At 46.6% G+C, this 21,093-nt stretch overlaps 2 protein-coding genes across 6 annotated transcripts in view; one reads left to right on the plus strand and one right to left on the minus strand.

The window, feature by feature from the left end:
* BACH2 (BTB domain and CNC homolog 2) overlaps nucleotides 1-7,426 on the plus strand; it is a 344,951-nt gene extending 337,525 nt beyond the window's left edge. For 4 of the 5 annotated variants that reach the window (XM_059700925.1, XM_059700924.1, XM_059700922.1 and 1 more), the window contains 2 exons: nucleotides 1,378-5,921; nucleotides 5,956-7,426. In XM_059700925.1, the coding sequence (XP_059556908.1) occupies nucleotides 1,378-1,860 (483 nt within the window). In that variant the 3' untranslated portion in view covers nucleotides 1,861-5,921; nucleotides 5,956-7,426. The remainder of the gene's footprint in view (nucleotides 1-1,377; nucleotides 5,922-5,955) is intronic. The other variant, XM_059700923.1, reaches the window with a different exon arrangement.
* Nucleotides 7,427-11,145: 3,719 nt separating this feature from the next.
* On the minus strand, nucleotides 11,146-12,871 carry GJA10 (gap junction protein alpha 10). The gene is given in 7 exon segments (XM_059699617.1): nucleotides 11,146-11,456; nucleotides 11,458-11,612; nucleotides 11,615-11,902; nucleotides 11,905-11,940; nucleotides 11,943-12,310; nucleotides 12,312-12,387; nucleotides 12,390-12,871. Coding segments are annotated over 7 exon segments (1,308 nt in total). The 5' UTR covers nucleotides 12,715-12,871; the 3' UTR covers nucleotides 11,146-11,396.
* Nucleotides 12,872-21,093: the final 8,222 nt, after the last annotated feature.

The following is a 21,093-nucleotide window of genomic DNA, read 5'->3' on the forward strand; positions in this document are numbered from 1 at the left end:
GCCAGCGAGCCTGCCGAGGTTGGATGGAACCATCTGAAATGGCCAATAATCACATTTTTTAAATTTTCATAGCTTAAATATTTTCAAGAATTTTAGGTTCATAGCCAAATTGAATAGCAAACACATAATTCCCACATGCCCCCTGCTCCTGCACACGCCCAGCCTCTCCCATTATCAGCATGCCCCACCAGTCACATTTGTTACAATTGGTGAACCTACACTGGCGCATCAGAATCGCCCAGTTGCCCTGACTGGTTTCGCTCCTTGGATAGAGCATCTGCCCATGGACTGAGGGGCCCCGGGTTTGATTCTGGTCTAGAACACATACCTCAGCTGAAGGCTCCATCCCTGGCCCTGGCCGGGGCCCACCGATTGATGTGTCTCACTCACATCAATGTTTCTCTCTGTCTCTCCCTCTCCCTTCCACTCTCTCTAAAAATAAATGGAAAACTGTCCTAGGGTGAGGAGTAACACGCACAAAAAAAAAAAAAAAAAAAATCACCCAAGTCCACAGTTCATATGAGGGCTCACTCTTAGGGTACAGCCCATGGGTTTGGACAAATGTATAATAAACAACATAATACCATGTATCTATCACACAGAGTAGTTTCACTGCCCTAAAATTCTCTATGCCCTGCCTATTCGTCCTTCCCACCCCACCCCACCCCAACCCCCTGGCAACCACTGGTCGCCATAGCTCTGCCTTGCTCAGTTATTTTTTACCTTCAGAAATGGCAATCTCATGCATCTAGGGGAGATTCTCAGCTCTTGGTTTGAGGCCAAGAGTTTTCCAGTTGATCCCCTGCAAACCCCAAATTCTAAGAAACAGGAACCTTGACTCCCAGAAGTGCTCTGAGCCCCAGCCAGTTTGGCTCAGTGGATAGAGCATTGACCTGTGGACCAAAGGGTCCCAGGTTCAATTCCTGTCAAGGGCATGTACCTCAGTTGCAGACTCCCGGCCCTGGTCCACGGTGTGTGTGGGGCAACCAATAAATGTGTCTCCCTCACATCTGTGTTCCTCTCTGTCTCTCCCTCTCCCTTCCACTCTCTCTAAAAAAAATCAATGGGAAAAAATGTCCTCGGGTAAGGATTAAAAAATAATAATTTAAAAAAATAAAATCTTAAAAAAAAAAAAGTGTTCTGGTTGGTGGTGATTTTACTGGTCACTTGGCCAGGCCACCGAGAGGGACAAAGAGCTGCCATGGGGGAGGTGTCAGGATCGGTGCCCGTCTGGGTGGGCAGCTCAGCGATGAGACCTGGAAGGAGTGCATGTCCAGGCTCCCGGGAGGCATATGTTTTGAGTTTCTAGAGAGCCCAGCAACAAGGTCTCCCTCCGGCGCAGGCTTGACCGGGCGTCTCTTGTTTCCCCGTGCCCAGGTGTGCGAGAAGGAGAAGCTGCTGTCCGAGAGGAACCAGCTGAAAGCGTGCATGGGGGAGCTGCTGGACAACTTCTCCTGCCTCTCCCAGGAAGTCTGCCGCGACATCCAGAGCCCCGAGCAGGTCCAGGCCCTGCATCGGTACTGCCCTGTCCTCAGACCCATGGGTCTCCCTCCAGCCTCCAGTATTAGCCCCGCGCCCTTGGGCGTGGAGCAGAACCTTGCCGCCCCTCCGTGCGCGGTTGGGGACGCCGTGCCCTGCTGTTTGGAGCAGGGTGCCGCGCCGCCCGGGCCCCCCTGGGCCCCCAGCAACGCCTCCGAGAACTGTACTTCTGCGCGGAGGCTGGAAGGCACTGACCCAGGAACCTTCGCGGAGAGAGGGCCTCCTCTGGAACCCAGGAGCCAGACGGTGACCGTGGACTTCTGCCAGGAAATGACTGATAAGTGTACAACCGACGAGCAGCCCAGGAAGGATTACACCTAGTGGCGCGGCCCGCCTCCGCGTCCTCACACCTCCCCACCAGGTGGCGCTGTCCAGCTGTCGTCTGGAAGAACCGAGAAGGAATTTGGTGCACACTACAGCGGTCTCAGCAGCAATACTGTTAGCAAGTATTCCCTCCTCTCTCCACGCAGGAGTGATCGTTACCTTCACAATGGTGCTACCCCTTGCCCCGGCAAGGAAAGACAACAGTGGTGACACTGTCTGTCTGTGGGTTAATTTCAGTCTTAACAGGGATAGACTATAACACCTCTAGGACCCAACCACGGATTTTTTTCTCAGTGGCCCATGTCACAAACCCTATCTCAGGAATTTCTTCTGAATGTTCAATTTTTTTCATTGAAGACAGCTTCTATACACATCAAAGTTTTATAGCTAGACTGTACATATTATATATAATATATATATGAAATATATATCTCTCCATATGCAAAAGTCCTGCATGCCTCAACTTTCTCATCCTAAAACTGGAAACTTCATTTCTCATTGACAGACAGGTTCCAACATTCCTCTTCTTTTGTCTCTGATGCTAGAACTAGTTTGGCAACTGTTAACATGGTCTTTTTTTTTTTTTTCTTGCTTCACAGTTCAACTTCGATTCGTACTTATTTATGGACAGAATTCAATGTTGGAAGTCTTCATTTTGAGGTTTTTGTTTTCAGACAGCCTTTTTCTGTTTGGTTTGGGTTTGGCACCGTCAGGTGGTGTCATCTGAGTTGGTGGGTTTGTTGTTTGTTTCTGCAGACACTGTACAGTCACGGTCAACTTTGCCACTTGCACTGAGTTTTGGGTCAAACCTATTTTCTTAAATGAAGTTGTAACTTCCGTGTAACTCGAGTATACTGTATATTCTTTGCTTTTAGTTTAAAAGTAAAACACTTTAGCTCATTAAAAAACCACTCAGGTGATAATTATGTAGGGAAAAAAACAATCTTGCCAAATAATGAATTCATCCTAGGATGTGTCGACAATAATCTGCTTGAATATTTTTCTATCTCACCTCCTCCCCGCCTTTCCTAAGCAAAGTCGAAATGCAGATGGAGAGTTCGGAGTTGATGCTGGATGTTCAGATTCCTAAGTGGGGAGAGAGTTTGGGCATCTCACTCGAAAGTGCATCGAAATAGTAGGCATTGGCTCCTAGATATAAGTCAGACCTGCTTTCTCACCCGGGGAGTAAGTCCCATTCATTTCAGCACTTCATCCGGCCTCGCCTGCCCTGGGAGTGTAGTGCGGCAGGACCTGCTACTGGGAAGGACTCTGGCCTCCTGGGAGAGCTCACCCGAGGGGGTGACCTGCAGCCCCAAGGCCCTGCCTCTGCGCGGCTGTCCTGGGTCAGTGCAGCTCACCCAGAGTCGGAGAGAGCAGGTCAGACTGAGCCTAAGGTCTGTCCTGGACACAGGCGAGAGCATTTCTTCCTTCCTTCCTTCCTTCTCCAAATGCTTCGAGTTGAACTCTGAGGTTTTCCACCAGTCTCTTGTCCCCAGGCAGATTTCATTCTGAGTCTTTGGACGTGGTGTGGCCAGGAGCCCGCCCTGACCCTGCCCCCACCACACACACACCTGCCCTCACCTGATGATCATTTTCTTCTCTTGCTGCAAAACTGGTTGGCTTGCAACCCACAGAGAGCAGCTTCCCTTGGCTCTGAAGGGTTGGGGGGGGGGTGTGGGCCCCTGGCCACGTTTACAGGAGAGGGTGCTGAGACCCCGCCCCAGCCGCAGAGGAGGAGGAATCAGCTCCCTCGCTCCAGCGGGCCCAGCCTGGCCAGGGGAAGAGTCCCTAAGGGTTTGATGTGGGGAAGGGGTGGCGGGCGCTGGGGACTAGATGGTTGACTGTTTCTTTATTTGTGCCATTGTTTGGACAATATTAAAGCTGCATGTAAAGGGGGAATTAGTATATGATGTAGGCGAAAGTGAAATCATAGCAACATGTTTTAGTATTATTAACTTTTTTCTGTACAAATATTAGCGCTAAACGTTGGAATATGTATGAATGCCAGAAATATGTTGGTTCACGCTGTAGGATTAAAACACAAAAAAAGGCTTTTCTTTTAAACTAGCTCCACTTTTAAAACCTGCCTCTGGGTTTTCGTTTCCTCTCGTGTGTGTGTGTGTGTGTGTGTGTGTGTGTGTGTGTGTGTGTGTGGTGTGCGCATGCTTGTCTCATTGAGCTCTGTACCAGAGCTGCCCCTGTCATCGTGGTTGTTGGTATTTCTCCGCCTAGTAGACAGGTCTTGCGCTTCACCAAGAGGTCTGCCCGCCTTTGTGGAAAGCTGGTGACAGATCGAATTTATAGTCAATGTGAATCATGTGATCCATCCCAAGTCTGTGTTACGGTGGAGTCAGCCAACAGTATTTTGTTTTTGAACTCTCTTGTTTTCCTTTTTTAAGTGACCTCCTCTTTTTCAAAAAAGGAATGTTTTCTGCTCAGATCATAACCAGGCCCAAACGCCTTATTGGCATCATTTATCCTGGTAACAACTCACGTGCAACTGGTAGTCTTGACCACATTCCGTCCACCCTCTCCCTGTGGGTCGGTCTGCACACACCTGTGCCGTGGCCACTCCCAGTGGGAAGGGCTCCCTTTCTTTCTCTCCACCCTAACTGGATCCACCTCCTCTTCTTGCCAGCCCCCACCTCACTTTTACTCCTCTCTCCAACCAAACCCTTGCTGTAGGAACTGGTTAAAAACACTGCTTGAAAAACTGTCTTTCGATTTCTTTTTAACAACTTGTTCCGATTTTGTTCACCATCCACCATGAACAGTGACTAACTTTGTGCAATGCAACATGTCCATGTCTGTTACTGCTCTAAAACATGTGTTTGTCGAGATTATTTCCTGGTTCATTCAAAGGGAGGACTAGCTGGGGACCAGAATCCAAGTTGCCTCAAGTGGAATTTTTAAAACCAGCCTGTTCCTTCCCCTGGGATCCCTTGGTGAAGCCTGTGTCTCGTAGGAAAGGGAAAAGCAAGTTAACCGGAAGGAACAGTGTTCTTTAGGGTCTTTCTTATCAAAATAAAGGACCCTCCCACCATGGTCTGTTTAGGAGGATCCCTACGCCAGCCCAGCAGGGGCTGGGCTCTGAGCGTCTGGGCCTGGGATGGGTCAGGGCAGGGACAGTGGAGGTGATGAGCTAACAGCCCCCTGAATCTAGCCCCCCCCCCTTTGTTCTGTGTGTGTCTCCAGGCAGCCTCACTTCCTTCAGGCTGGCCAGGCTTCGGGCAGGCGAGTGCTTTGCTGTATGTGTTTGTTTCTCTGCGTTATCTGGGGGTGCCTTGAATAAATGAACTTTATTACATACTGATTCTGGAACAAAACAGTTGCAAAAAAAAAAAAAAAAAAAAGGCTGGCAGTTCCTAGGCCCTCCTGCTTCTCCCTCTGGGTTCCCTGGCCATGACTCCGGCGTCAGAGGTGAGCTGCAGCAGACGGTGTGATTTTGTATAGTGTACAAGTAATTTATTAACTGTCTCTCTGAAGGTATGCTGCTTCGAAGATGCACTATGATTTTGGATTTAATCCTCGTCTTGCTTTCCCAAGGAACTTTTAAAAAAGGCTGTTGATTAGCAGGCCAACTGCCGCTTCTTGAAAAGGAGGGCAGGGAGCCGAGTGAGGGCCTGCATGGGAGGACTGCTCAAGGTCAGGTGGGCACAGTGTCGCGTTCAGTGCTGTTGCCAAGAGGTCCACACCTACACTCTCTCCTTTAATACTTTATGATGGCCATTCGAGAAGAAGAAACAAACAAAAGTGTAAAAATGATAAGCCGTTTAAGAAACCACCAAGTCCTGCCCTGTGAGCTGATCCACTGTGGGGCAGCGTAATCCTCTGAACACAAGCAGAAGCCTGCCAGGCTCTCTCAAAGCCCTTCTTGGCTCCCTAGGTCTGTACATCACACCCCATTCAAACTGGGAGCTGCATAGGAAAGGACTTCAAACCGCTCCACTGTCGCTTCGTGTGGAGGAGTCAGATCTAGAAGGAAGCAAGAATCAAGTTTTTTCCTCATCACTGTAAATAGACTAAAGAACATAGTGTGTGTGTGTGTGTGTGTGTGTGTGTGTGTGTGTGTGTGTGTGTGTGTGTTTAAAGAATAAAGCTGTTCACTGGATCATGAGTTAGTGTTTCTTGCCCAAATAGAGGATTTTGTTGTAGGTTCCGTTTCTGGCAGGTCAGTCCACAGCGCAGGGCCCTGGGTGGCCGTGGGGAGGCATTCTGTGTTCAAGCTGTGTGTTTCTAACACTGCCCAAGCCATCTCATGACCCAAGCATCAAAGATGGATGCTGCAGAATAGAAAATATTTGCACACAAATACGTGCAAATAGTACTTGTACATAGAAAATAACTATTGTGGCAGATTAAGGATAAATTATTCAACTGACGGTGCAAAAACATTTCTTGCAAAGAAAAGTTAAATGTATAGTATTTTCCTACACTCCACCCTGGGAGGTAATATTTATATCAAATGGCTATCGGTGTGTTTTCATTGTAATATGGAGATGATTTCATGGCGTGGTGTGGTGTGCGCATTTCAGTATCAAGCAATGGACAGACAGCTCTGACTCTCACGTTCATTCCAGGTTATTGACCTCAGAGGAAACCACGGCCCTCCTTAGCAGCAGAAGTGCACCCAGGCCATTCCTTTCAGGTAGACTGGCAGTCAGTGCCAAATGCTCCCGCGTATCAGGAAAGGGGAAAGGACTTGGACACAGTGGGGTTTTCCTACAGGCTGATGCTTAGTCTTCTACCGAAACATGTCTGGAGGCAGAGGGGTGACCTCCGCTCGAGTCCCCGCAGTGCACTTTGCATGTGTGAATGCTGGGGTGCCCATGCACGCTGGGACGTAGACCTGCCACTTCCAGCGAGTAATCAGGAAGATTCCAGATGCACTTGGGAGCTTTGGGTGCTGGTTAGACACCGTGAGCCATTCCGGGCAAGCACCCACCTTTGCTTGGGAGGCCAAGAGGGCCTGTGAGAATTTGTTCCAGAACCAGTCGGATGCAAGTGCACCTCTAATACATGCCTTACAAACTCCAGAGGCCATATTCAAAACAGGGTCTTCTCAGTGTATGCAAGGGGCCGCAGCCCCGCCTCTCCTCCTCCCCAGGTCGAACAATACGGACAGATTTCACACATATCTACCTGTATAACCCTCTGTACCTCTCATAACTGGTCAACGACTGTAACAGGTTACATCAGGTGTTTTTCTACATACTTTTTACACAGATTCTATGCGATTAATGTAACTTAATTCAGTGCATCAGTTTATTATACTAGTTCTTAGGCTTGTCTTTTACTTTCTAAGTGATTGTGGTTTTTCTTGTGGTTTTTATTGTAAAGATGAAAACAGCTGTTGATGCTTATTCTCTGTAACTAAGAATTTTTACCTTTTTTGGGGGGGAAAGCGTTGCTATGAACTAATGAATTGAAACTTCATTTACTCATTGTAAATACACTATTGTGCAAAAAAATTTTCAATTGAATTGCTAGTGTTAACTAAATTTTGTCTAGACACCATTTCTGTTTATGAAATAAAGACATATCATTATGCATTGTAAACTGATTTTCTCTGACTCGGATCCCTGTTACAGATGACACAGCTGGTGGCCTGAGGAAATTTCTGCTGCCAGAGAAGCCATGTCTCTTCCTCTAATTCATACCCTTACCTGTTACCTAACTGATCTGATCAGAAGTCTAAATATGTGATCATGCCAAAGTGATTCCTCGACTCTGAATTTTCAAAACCCCTAGTGCCTATGAGAGCAGATGAAAGACATTAAATCCAATTTCCTGGTTTGGGTTTGGTGCTGTCGCCTATGCAAAATGTCACCACTGGGGGGAGCTATGGAGAGGGTGTTGTTTCTTACAATGACACGTGAACCTGCAATTATCTCAAACCAAAAGCTAAATGAAAGGAAACAGAGAAGAGAAATCAACACCAAGAGACAAGGAGGGGCAGGACAAGGAATTTAGAACTCTGGTTAGGAAGTAAATACAATTGAGCGAGAAAAGCCTATTTGATAGTTCAGTCTTGGAGTTTGATGTCAAGGGAAACGGAGATACTGAGTGGCAGGCAGGCCAGACGGCGGTGAGGAACAGTGGACACAGAAGCGGTTGGCTGAGCTGTCAGTGAGGCTGTAAAGGATGCGTTCACAGGCTGTCTGGAGAGAGCACCCTGCCACCCAGGTCTGGGCTTCAAGAAGTGCATGGCCGGACCACACCCACCAGATGGGAAAACCGAAGTTAGAAATTGCTGAATTATGCTCCCGAGTGCATCTCCGAGGCACCCTACTGAGTCATGGGGGGCCTCCAGGGAACATATTATGGGGTTTGCATCCCATCCCCAGAGATTCTGGTTTAATTAGAATGGGATGAGTCCTGGGCATGAAAAAAAGTAAAGCTCCCAGATGACTGTAACTTGTAGCCAGAGTTGAGAACCCTGCTGTGGTTCGGCAGAGGGTCCTGAGCACCCATGCATTGATACCTAACACAGTCTCCTATGAGGCGCAGCTACAGTGTTTTGGACAGGTTCAAGCCTCGGACTGATGAGAAGGCACAGTCCTCTCGTGGCCACATGCAAGTCCCAGCTTGGAGGGCAGAGCCTTCCCAGCACAATTATAGCCAACAGCTGTAGTTGTGAGCTTGAGCCTATGGTCCGAACACATGGCCCACGTGCCTGAGTGATAGAGTTCAGGTGCATGTACTTGAGTAGGATTGAAACCCACGAGAATGTTGTAAACAACTTGATCATGCCCTTTGCCTCGTGGCATCTGCTATAAAATAAAGACACGGCTTGTGGGCACTGGCGCTGTCCACCAGAGGAGCAGCGTCCCACCGAGACCCAGCTTTCATTCTCTTGTCTGTCTTTTCTAAGCCTTTCATCACCTCCACTCAGGGTCACTGAACCAGGCTGAGCTGGCATGAGTATGCTATGGCCGTGCCGGCTCCCCACAGTCTCCTGCCGGGAGCCGGTCCATGCTTGCTGTTTCAAGGGACCTGGCATATATGGCATACTTTTCTTAATATGTTTGCTCACCTTCTTGGCACTATGTGTTTTAACCAAGGTCACCTCTGAGAAAGGTTGTTTTCCCAGGTAGGGATTTTCCCCCTGAAGTTAGGGAGGGAATAAAACCCCTTAACTAAGTGCCAGGCGGGTAATTAATCATTTTAACTACGAACAATCATGCTTAAGCTACATAATCGTTACTCCCTGGAATGGAGATAAGAAACACCCTAACCTTTGGAATAGAGATTGATGGGATTAAATCAACTGGTATAAATACAGATGTAACAAGACAGAAAGAGACAGAGCTTAGAACAGAACTCAGAAGACAGGACCAAGAGAGACAGGGCCTAGGCACAGAACCTACACAGAACGTTCTCTAGAGACAGAAGAACTTCGCTGGCGGGCGCATGCCGGAGGATCCTGGACAGGGACTGGCCTCGGAGCCTGGAGGCGGAGCCTGGCGAGAGAGCATGGCAGGGGATCCTGGACTGAACCTGACTGCGGACATTGGCAGGAGAGCCTGACTAGAACCTGGTGACTGGACCTGCCTGGAGAACCTGGACAGAACCTGGCTGGAGATCCTAAGCAGAACCTCTCTGGAGATCAAGACCAGAACTTGGCTGGAGATCCTGGCTAGGCTGCTGATCAACTGAACACTGTCTCCGTGTCATTCCTTCTTCGCCGACTCCGTCCACACCTTTGGGGACCCCTGGACCCGCTGGGGCTGGACCCCGGCAGTCTCCTAGGTAAATGACTGGTCACTGGCAAGAAATGAGTATCAGTTTGAGAGAAGCATTTTAGGAGAAATCTAGGTAGGATGATTCATTCTTGAGGTATGGCTTTAGTGCAGTAAAAATAATAATAATCTCTAAATTCATAGGAGATATAAAACTGGGTTCGAGGGATTCAATCACTATTAACACAAAGAAAGAAACAAAGGAAAAATCAAGTGTGTGAGCTCAACCAAGTGAGCTTAACAGGGAAGTTCCACTTCTAAGCCTGGAAGAGTTGTTTAATGAACAAAAGCAGTTTGGAGCAGTGGGTAAAGCAAATGTCATTCTTTTTTCCAGAATTGAAAAGAATCTACAATAAATATCCATTATGTCTTACAATGGTCAGGGAATGTTTATTCCACAGTGGCTGTTCAGAGAACAGAATTAAAATCGATATGATATTGATTTTAGTCTTTGTGAGATATATCCCCAAATATTTGTATATGACTTTTAAATGCCAGAGCTATGAAAACAATGGCGTGAGACAAGGGCACCTCAAGGTTACGAACAACCCCTCCTCTGATCCGTTTTCCACACTGTGGCAGAAAGAGCTTTCTAAAGTGACTCTGACCCAGTCACTCCTCTGCTCCACGTCCCCTTTGAGTTCTCCATTGCCGCCCTTCAAGGCCTCCATGCTCCCTTCTCCAGCCTTCCCTCTCTCCACAGCCCTCCTTCCACCCTGTGCTCCACCAAACGTGACTCCCCAGAGAGCCCTGCTGTCACACCTCTCCCTTTGTCTGTGCTGTGCCCTCTACTGGGATGGCCTCTTCCATGGACCCCAGTTCTTCTAAGCCTGGAAAACTCACATCTTTGACGACACAGTTCAAAAGTCACTTCAACTATGAAGCTTTAGAAGATGCGGTACAGACATACAATCGAATATTACTCAGTCATAATACAGAGTGAAATATTACCATTTGTGAAAACCATGGATGAACCTAGAGGAATTATAAGTGAAATAAGTCAGACAGAGAAAGACAAATAGCATATTTCACTTATATGTGGAATCTAAAAAACAAGTGAACAAACAAAACCAAAAAATGTATAGATACAGAGAACAGACAGGGTAGCCAGGTGGAAGGGGAATGGAGGCTGGGTGAAAAGATGAATTAAAAAGTACAATTATCAGGTTACAAAATAGTCACCAATGTAAAGTACAACCTAAGGAATCTAATCAATAATATTGTAATAACTTGGCACGGTGCCACGCAAGTACCAGACTTATTGGGGATAACCACTTTGTAAGTTATATAAATGCCTATCAAATAACTGCACTGTACAGCTGAAACTAATATAATCTTGAATGTCAACTGCAATTGAAAAGTAAAAACTATGAAGCTTTTCCTGACCAGTCCATAAAGAAGTGACCACTCCCTCCTTTGCCACCTCCATATCATGCACCTTACACATTATCACATTTACATGTTTACCTAACTTTCCCTTTTATGGCAGAGATGGTATTTTATCCATTTACACACCCAGCACCTAAAAGTCAGATGGATATAAAGTTTTCAATTAAGTTTATTTCATGAGTTGAATTTCTTGAATGAATTAATTTAACTCTGTATAAATTAACCTCCCCTTCCTCCTCTCCCTCTCTCTCAACACAGACATATACACACCATGAAGGAGGAAATGGAAGGCTAAGAAGGGGCCAAAATGGAACACTTCTTGTAATAGTTCCTTGATCAGTCTGTCTTTACGTACCATTGATGTTCTGTGCCCATTGGCTGAAGGCAGAGCAAGGGGCTGTTTTACTGATGCAGAAAGCACAAGCTAGTCCGAGAACTGAAGCTACCTGAGTCACTGTGTAGCTAGCTGTCCCTTTTCAGATAGCAGCCTGGACAGAAAGCTGCCCTTGCGACTGCCCGAGCGAGATCTGTCTGTCCAGACTCCACTCTCTCTCACGCTGCCATCGCTGCCTCTGCAGTGACTGTGCAAACCTGTGAGAGGCTCCCTGCGCGTTGCCAGTCCTGGGACTGTTCCCAGGTTCCTATTGCATAGGATGGACAATGTCTAGAAGGCATCATTGTGCTTAGCCAGTACTGGGACATGGTATTCTGTATGCCAAAGGAAGAATGGGCAGGTTGCTGTCCCGGGTGCTGAATTCTAGCACAGGCATCCAAGGGATATGGGATGTGGACGTGGAGCTGTCCGCTGTGCTGACCCTCCTCAGCCCAGTCCTTTTCACTACCACAAGGATCTACCTCAAGTGGCTTGGGTTGTGGGATTTGCCACACGGCTTTAGACTTCGGCACATGACTTGGATGACTTGTTGCTGATTGTTGGCTTGAAGTAGATTCTTTCAGACAAGGGGGAGCAAATCATATACTGCTGAGGCACTGAATATTTTCTCAAATGAAATGGAGGGGCCCTTTCATCATCAATGCCCTTATTGCCTGACTTCTCATAAAGTGCCCTCCTGATTTTCCTGATTCCCAGATGGAATATTTCCAGTACATTAAGGAGCTAAGAGATGGCTGCAATGCTGTGCACAAAGAGCATGAAAATGGTCTTCTCTGTGGGCCTGGATACAAGGCAACCCGCTACACTGGGGCATGGAGGTTGAGTGTATTTGTAGAGGGAGTGCATTTGAAACCCATAGAGAATATACTGGCCTACCATAAACCCTACTTCCAGTACAGGTCTGATCAAGATGTGTGAGACAAGTATGTGGGAGACATCCTTTCGGAGCGACTTTATGGATCCTCTTCTGCTCTTGTAACCTCCTCAGTTCTCTATCCTTTGTTACTCCTCCAATTCCAGCCCTGGATTCTCCATGTGTGTTCTAAGGTGTGACTTTTTCCTCTGCCTCTCCTTTTCAAAGGCCCTGAGTTGATAAAGGACATGGCCCATATACACCAGAGAGGGAGAAGATACGAAGATGATCAGTAAAACCCAGAATCTGGTCAAAGAGATAGGGAACGCATCATCATAACAGATATTGTTGCAACTTGGCTGCTGGGTGTTGCAGGCAAAGGCTGATTGTTCATCATCCCCAACATCTTCAGCAGCCACACCAAGTAGCAGCATTTGGAAAATGAAGAGGATGGTCAGCCAGATTTTCCCCATGATGGCTGAGTGGGAGTGAACTTTCTCTAGAATGTCACCCAATGAGCTCCAATCCCCCACGGTAAGAGACTAATGCCTGAAATAGAGAGAACACGGAGGTTAATAGCACCCCTGGATGTAATGTATAAAGACCCGGGCTCATTAAAACAGCAGATTGTCTTTTTCATGCCAGTAAAACTGTGAATGGTTTCCCAGCCCTAATATTTATGGACCATGCTTGATGATATAGGATGGTTCCAGGGAATATCCAATTTTGAAAAAACACTAACGACCCTCCACAATCTGATCCAATATCCTTCCTATCCTGTTCTCTCCCGCACAAAGTTGACTGTCATTCTGACATATGAATTGGCCCTCATGTTTATACAATGCCGTCTCTTCCACAATTTTACTCATTTTTCTACCATCTGAGATGCCCCATTGACCATACATCCTACATGATCTTAAATAACTCTTACTGTGGCACTGTACCTAACATGAGTTGTGTGATGGTTGTAGCATTTTGGTCTTTGCACACAGAAGGTATCAATAAATAACAGTGGGCTGAATTGTCTTTTCACTTTAAAACTCGGTTCCTCTCCCAGGAATAATCATCAGCAGAAAACAAAGGTCCTCGTTATATATTATCCATGGCTCCCACTCAAGACTAAAACTACAAATGAGGAAAACAGAAATCAGCCAAATAAACCCTCCGATACTGGCACAGAATAGCAGTAAAGATTAAGAAGACACAGAAACAATAAGCAATAAGACATGATTACATTTTTCATGGAAGCTTTGCTAACTTAGAGGAAAAGTGAATATAAACTTCTCTAGCAAACTTGAGACCTGGAAAAAATGGAAACATAGCTGACATGAGTAGGTTATTTGGTTCACACTGAAAAATTTAATGTTTTTCAAGGTTCAATGAGGCTAAACTACTTGGTACATTAAAATCTTCTAAGATGTGGAAGACTTCCAAATGTGAAATATATGGAGAAAAAGCAGGAAAGTGCTATTAGGTTAAAACAAATAATGAAACAATTTTCTCTTTCCATAAATCATTCCTTCAATATTTACCAAAATCTTTCTAGCACCTAGTAGATGCCAGGAAATTCAACAATGAACCAGACATGCCTGGTCCAGCCCTCACAGTACTTAGTCACTAAGGACTCCCACTAACATATAAAATGAACCAATAGTGTAAAAAAGCAAATGTCAACTCAAAAATACAAGAAAAAAACATTAAATTGTTATATTTTCCCTACTTATCTCCAAACACAAATACAGGGTAGGGCAAAAGTAGCTCTACATTTGTTTGTATAGAAAATAATACAATCCTATATAATAAAGAGCTAATATGCTAATGGCCGTGATGCCCTCATGCTGTAACAACTGTTCAGCAGGAGGCTGCATGCGTGTAGGAGTGGAGCTGCCGCGTTGCTCCGGAGATGAGGTGGAAGCGGGGAGGCGCCCAGAGGAGGCAGGACCATTCCATGGCGGGGAGGGCAGGAGTGAGAGCCCATAGCGCCCCCCTCACCAGTCCTTCGCCACTGCTCGCACTCAGCGCGCCTACCGCCCACCTGCCAGGGGAAGGAGCACAGCGCACCACCAGAAAGTGGCGCTCGAAACTCTGCAGCAGAGGGGAGGCTTCCACGCTCTCCTCCAACGCCATGCCAGGACGGAGACACCGCTCCAGAGACGGGGCAGAAGTGGGGAGGCACCCGGAGGAGGTGGGACCAGCCCGAGGCAACTCGTGGGACCAAGGGAGGGGCTTAAAGCGACCAGAGAAGGCCGGAGGGGTCAGGGGCGGGGCCAGGTGCACTCGAGTTCTGGGTGGAGAGGTTAGGATGTCAAGGCAGTGAGGCAGGCAGGTGGGCATGGTGTGCATGGGTGGGTAGGGCCATGCAATTTCATGCACCGGGTCACTAGTAGTTAGTAAATAATAATACAAGAATAACTTTTATGTACCCACTACTGTAAACCTGCTTTTGCCCGGCCCAGTATAAATTCCAGATGGACTAAAGTATTAAATCTAAAAAGGTAAACTCTGAAAGCATTAAAATAAAATGTAAAAGAATATGTTTTACAATCTTGAAGTAGAGGAAGGCTTTTGAGGAAGGCTATTTAAGTACAGCAATGGCAGAAGTTATAACTGGAAAAATATATAGATTTTTTCCCCCAACAAAACTGAATGGCAGAGTGGGCACATCCATAAAAAAGGATGAAATCTTACCATTTGTGCAGCGGGGTTAGACCTAGAGGGCATTATGCTAAAAGAAGTCAGATAGAGAAAGACAAATACCATATGATTTCACTTATATGCAGTATCTTAAAAAAAAAACAAAAAAAAAACAGACCCAGATAGAGAACAAACAGATGGCTGCCAGAGGGGAGGGAAGTTGGAAGACTGAGTGAAAAAGGTGAAGGGATTGAGAAGTACAGATTGGCAGTTATAAAATAGTCATGGGGATGTAAAGTACAGCATATGGAATATAGATAATAATATTGTAATAAGTATGGATGGTGCCAGTTGGGTACCTGAAATATCGGAGCCTTGGGGGGGGGGGGTGAGCACTTTGTGAATTATGATTGTCTAACCACTATGCTGTATACCTGAGACTAATCTATCTCCTATCCTATCTAATAAAAGAGAAACATGGTAATTAGCCATAACTTCGCTACCCTTCCCATTGGCTAATCAGCGAGATATGCAAATTAACTGCCAACCAAGATGGCGGCCGGCAGCCAGGCAGCTGATGCGAACAGGGAGGCTTGCTTGCTCCAGTGACGGAGGAAGCCAGGTTCCCCGCCTGACGCTGCAGGCCTCTCAGCTGCTAAGAAACATTGTTACAAATATAGAAGCTAAACAGAACCCCAAAAACCTGCTTTCAGTCAGCTGGGATCTCAGAGCTGGAGTTGCAACAAAGTTTCAAATACAGAAGGTAAACAAAGTCCAGAAACCTGCTTTCAGCAGCCGAGGTCTGAGCTAAAGCTGGCTCTCAGCTCCAGTGACAGCCATAGAAGGCAAATAAAATCCCAGAATAAAAAAGAAAAAAGAAATAAAAGAGAGGTTGGGAGCTTCAGTCACCCGCCAGCCTGAAAACGGCCCTCAGCCCCTCACCCAGACTGGCCAGGCACCCCAGTGGGGACCCCCACCCTGAAAGGGCTGTGACCAGCTGCAAACAGCCATCATCCCCTCATCCAGGCTGGCCAGGCACCCAAGCGGGACCCCCACCCTGATCCGGGACACCCTTCAGGGCAAACCAGCCGGTCCCCACCCATGCACCAGGCCTCTATCCTATATAATAAAAGGGTAATATGCCTCCCAGCACCAGGATCAGTGGAGCCTCAAGGCCTCCCGGCCTGGGATCAGTGGAGCCACAAGGCCTCCTGAACCCGGGATCAGCGGAGCCGCAAGGCCTCCAAGCACTGGGATCAGCTGAGCAGCGAGGCCTCCAAGCACTGGGATCAGCTGAGCAGCGAGGCCTCCTGGCCCCTGGAGCAGTGTGACAGGGGGCAGCGCCCAAACCCCCTGATCGCCCTGCGGCTCTGTGTGTGACAAGGGTTGGGGTCACAACCTCCCTATTCGCCCTGCTCTGTTCGTGACAGGGGAAGACGCCCCAACCCCGATTGGCCCTGCTCTATGCCTGGTAGGGGGGAGCTCCCCAACCCCCTGATCAGCCCTGCTCTGTATGTGACAGGGTGGAGCCGCAACCTCCCCATCGGCCCTGCCTTGAGTGTGACAGGGGATGGCGCCCCAAACCCCCAATCGGCCCTACCCTGAGTGTGACTTAGGGTGGCTTCGCAACTTCCTGATCCGCCCTGCTCTGTGCATGGCAGGGGGGATCTCCCCAACCCCCTGATTAGCCCTGCTCTGTGAGTGACAGGGGGATCTCCCCAACTCCTTGATCGACCCTGCTCTGTGTGTGACAGTGTACGGAGCCCCAACCCCCCTGATGGGCCCTGCTCTGTGCGTGACAGGGGGCAGCACCCCAAACCCCTGATCGGCCAGCTCTGTATGTGACAGGGGTGGCGCCACAACCCCCTGATCTGCCCTGCTCTGTGCATGACAGTGGGTGGCGCCGCAACCTCCCCATCGACCCTGCCTTGAGTATGACAGGGGGCGGCACTCCAACCCCCCAATCGGCCCTACCCTGAGTGTGACTGAGGGTGGCATCGCAACCTCCTGATCCGCCCTGCTCTGTGCATGACAGGGGGTGGCACCCCAACTCCCCAATCGGCCCTGCTCTGAGCCTGACCTAGGGATTGGGCCTGCCCTCTGCCACCTGGGAGCAGGCCTAAGCCAGCAGGTCGTTTATCTGCTGAGGGGTCCCAGACTGTGAGAGGGCACAAGTGGGGCTGAGGGATACCCCCCCCCGCCAGTGCACAAATTTTTGTGCACCGGGCCTCTAGTCTATATATAAAAGCCCAGTGACCAGAACGGGAATAACCAGAACAACTGGAATGACCAGTGGCTATGACACACACTGCGGCAGCCAACCAGCCTGATCCAGGCCCTGATCAGGCGCCACCCCCTCTCGGGCTGGCCCAGCACCCGATCGGCCCCCAACACCCAGATTGGGGGCAGAGCTGGCAAGCCAACTGCCCACAGCCCCTACCTCCAGCCGGCCCAGCCCAATGGGCCCCCATCGGGGCAGGCCGGCCGGACCCCACATGTGCATGAATCCATGCACCAGGCCTCCAATATAAAATAACATTGAGCCCTAGCTGGTTTGTCTCAATGGGTAGAGCGTTGGCCTGCGGACTGAAGGGTCCCAGGTTCAATTCCGGCCAAGGGCACATGCCTGGGCTGCAGGCTCGATCCCCAGTAGGGGGCATGCAGGAGGCAGCCGATCAATGATTCTCTCTCATCATTGATGTTTCTATCTCTCTCTCCCTCTCCCTTCCTCTCTAAGATCAATAAAATATATTTTTAAAAAAATAATAATATTGAATGTCAACTATAATTGTAAAATAAAAATTTAAAAAAATTTTAAGTAGAGATGTCCAGAAAGCATTTGAGTCTAGAGAACAATAAAACGATACAAACTAGAGATAAAAATTTAAGCATTTGTGAATAATCATTGAATAGGTAGATGAGATCACTTGGGGACAAGAAAGAAAAATAGCAAGAGAAAAAAGGGGAAAACATGAGGGTCATGTCACTGAAACCAAAGCAGGACAGTTTCCAGGAGAGAACAGTTGACAACGCCAAGTATACACACACACACACACACACACACACACACACACACACACACACACACACACATACACACACCACTGTTTAAATAAATTAATGGTAGGATATACTATACTCAGGGATTCAGAACACAATTACTATCCATAAAGATGCCAAGCCTCTCCAAATCATTGATCCTCAGATGCAATGTAAGACTGTATATCACTGAGTAAAATAAAATCATACAAAAATATATATATGCATTTGTATATGAGATGTATAGGTATGTGATTATGAGCATGGAGGAAAAAGAACAGAAGGACACACACTGGGAAGTTAATATAGGTTACTGGTGGCCTGTAGGAGGTGGTTAGCAAGGGGGAAGTTTGGAGGAGGAAGAGAGAGGCAAAAAGAAAAAGATGCTTCTCGGGAAGCATGACTGATTTTTACCCAGTGTGTACATTTATGTAAATTTATGCCTGTATGTGCATACATGTTTAAACAATTTCTAAAATAAAATTAAAAAACAGATTCTCTCAGAATTTGAAAGGGGTATTAATGAGTTTTATATTTTACTCTATGTACTTGTAAGTTGTTTCAAATTCAAAAATTATAATACCCCAAATAAAAACTTTAAAATCTTGGACTTATACCTCATTAACTGAAGCAACAATTTGCTAAGTTCTATCCTTTCTTAATCATCCATTTAAATTTTTCTGGCCATTATTCTTTATTAAAAAATAATACCTTTAACACATAAAAATATAGAACTTCTATCCTACATAATAAAAGCCTAATATGCTAAGTGTCCAATCCTTCATTCGACCATTTGACCAGTCACTACGATGCACACTTGACCACCACGGGGCAGACGCTCCGACTGGTAGGTTAGCTTGCTGCTGGGGTTTGGCCAATCGGGGCTGGACACACCCTGGATGAATCTGTGCACCAGGCCAGTTTCGGCCTGATCCCCAGGGGCCAGGCCGAGGGACCCCACCAGTGCACGAATCCATGCACCAGGCCTTTAGTTTTATATAAAAGTCCTAGCCCTGGCCAGTGTGCTCAGTGGTTGGCACACCAGCCCGTGCACCACAGGGTCTCAGGTTCAATTTCCAGTCAAAGGCACATACCTAGATTGTAGGTTTGATCTGTGCCTAGTTGGCACGTGTGTAGGATGCAACCAATCAACGTCTCCGTAGCAACAATATTTCTTCCTCTCCCTCCCCCCTCCCCTCTCCCTTTCAGTCTCTCTAAAAATCAATGGGAAAAATATCCTCAGGTGAGGATTAACAACTACAAAAACAACAAAAAACTAACCAAAAAAAACCTAAGGTGGAAAAACTAATTCATTTAATATTCTGTGTGACCATCCTAAACTATTTAATGCTTCTTTTTGCCACGATATCCTTAAAAACTGGAAATTATTACTTTTAAAATAGCAAATAAAAGAAAATTAGGCCAACATGAAAACCAGAAATACAATCATACATTCTGGCATGCAAAAGTCAGATTCCTTAGACAAATATTCCTGTTTCCTAAAAATAACTACTTTTTACCATTAAATGGCTACAGGCCCTAGAAATATTGTTGACTTTTCTTTCACTATCAAATGTTAATTTAGCATCTCCTTTGTAAAAAGCTGGTGTTCCTTTCCTAAATTTTCAGATCTTCCCCACAGGAATTTCCTATATTTCTCATAACCAAGAAAATCCACTTATCGACCACTTACCTTATAAGGTGGGCAAAGTAATAATGAATGGGATCAAAGAACCTTCAAGTTGGACCATGTCTGGCTAATTAGGGAACTGAGGCTGGTTGCCAATATAAAGGCTCTGATCAGCTGGCTGTGGGGCCCAATCCAGAATGAGCACAGTGATTTTAATCAATGGAGTCTAACCTAGTCCTCTCCCAAGGTCAAAATGTTGTTTCGTGCTTTGCAATTCTCTTGTAATATTTTTCTAATTGACACTATGCTGCAGCCATTGCTGGTGTAAGATATTTGGAAATGAAAAGTGAAACAAATGAGAATTTTCCTTTTTCATTTGTGAACAATTACAGTGATTTGAGTGAGTGCATTTCTTTCAGACGATTAATTGCTCTGGGAATCGATGTCACAAATCGATGGGTGGTGTCTGATTTCATCAATAGCTGCTCAGGGTGAGTCTAGCTTCATCAAATGTGAACACCCAATAATGGAGTGACAGTCAAACCCGAAGTGTTCTTGCAAATCATGCTATACTGAAAGAAGAAATATCTCAAAAAGAAATTAAGCAATTTTAGACCACTGAGGTGTGGGCTGCATCTGTATGTAGGTTGTGTGTTCTAGCAATCTTCTATTAGGCTGCAACAGACAGCTCAGGAAAATTTACTTCTTTTTCAGTAGAGAATCTGAAAGTGACAGGAGCACAGAGTAGGAGACTCTCCCATAACCTCTCAGCAATAACCTGAAATGTCCTGATGAGGGAAGTAATTCTGGCACTGCACTGCTGCTGGGAAAGAGAAGGGGCTCCCCCGCTGTCTCATCCCAGTCTCAGCAGAAACTAGCACACTAAAGGATGAGATCTACTGCCACTACTGTCTCCTGGATATCAAGACATAGAAAGCTACAGTAATTAAGAGTGATAACATGGGTGCATGATTACACAAACAGGCCAATAAACAAAACACAGATTCCAGAAACCTACACATATATGGTCACCCAATCTGTTGGCAAGGTGGCATTAAAGAGCAATGGGTTTGGAATAGTGTTTACAACAAATGAGACTTGTTCAAATTGGATGTTTTTTAAAAATTGAAAAATCTTTAAGAATATTTTTTAATTGATTCCAGAGAAAGGAAGGAAACACCAGTCAGTGGCAGCCCACATACACCCCGACGAGAGATTGAGCCCTACAACCTGGTTATGTGCCCTGATCAAGAAATCAAACCTGCCACCTTCTAATGTATGGAATGTCGCTCCAACGTTAACTGAGCCACACCAGCCAGGGTGAAACTTCCTTTCACTACGTGTCTAGATGTGGGTACTTCCTTCTCTATCTCATTTGACTCTCTGGCCCTTCGATCTTTTTTCCTCTTCTGGTCTTCTTTTGTTACTCTAATACTGGCACATCCTCTATCCTTCACCTCACTTAAATCTGCATTCATATTTACTATTTGGTTTTGTTTGTGTACTTTTTTTCTTCTTCTAAAAGTTTCTCAATATGATTTTCAAATTC

The sequence above is a fragment of the Myotis daubentonii genome, chromosome 6 (assembly GCF_963259705.1).
Source record: "Myotis daubentonii chromosome 6, mMyoDau2.1, whole genome shotgun sequence".
Lineage (NCBI taxonomy): Eukaryota > Metazoa > Chordata > Mammalia > Chiroptera > Vespertilionidae > Myotis > Myotis daubentonii.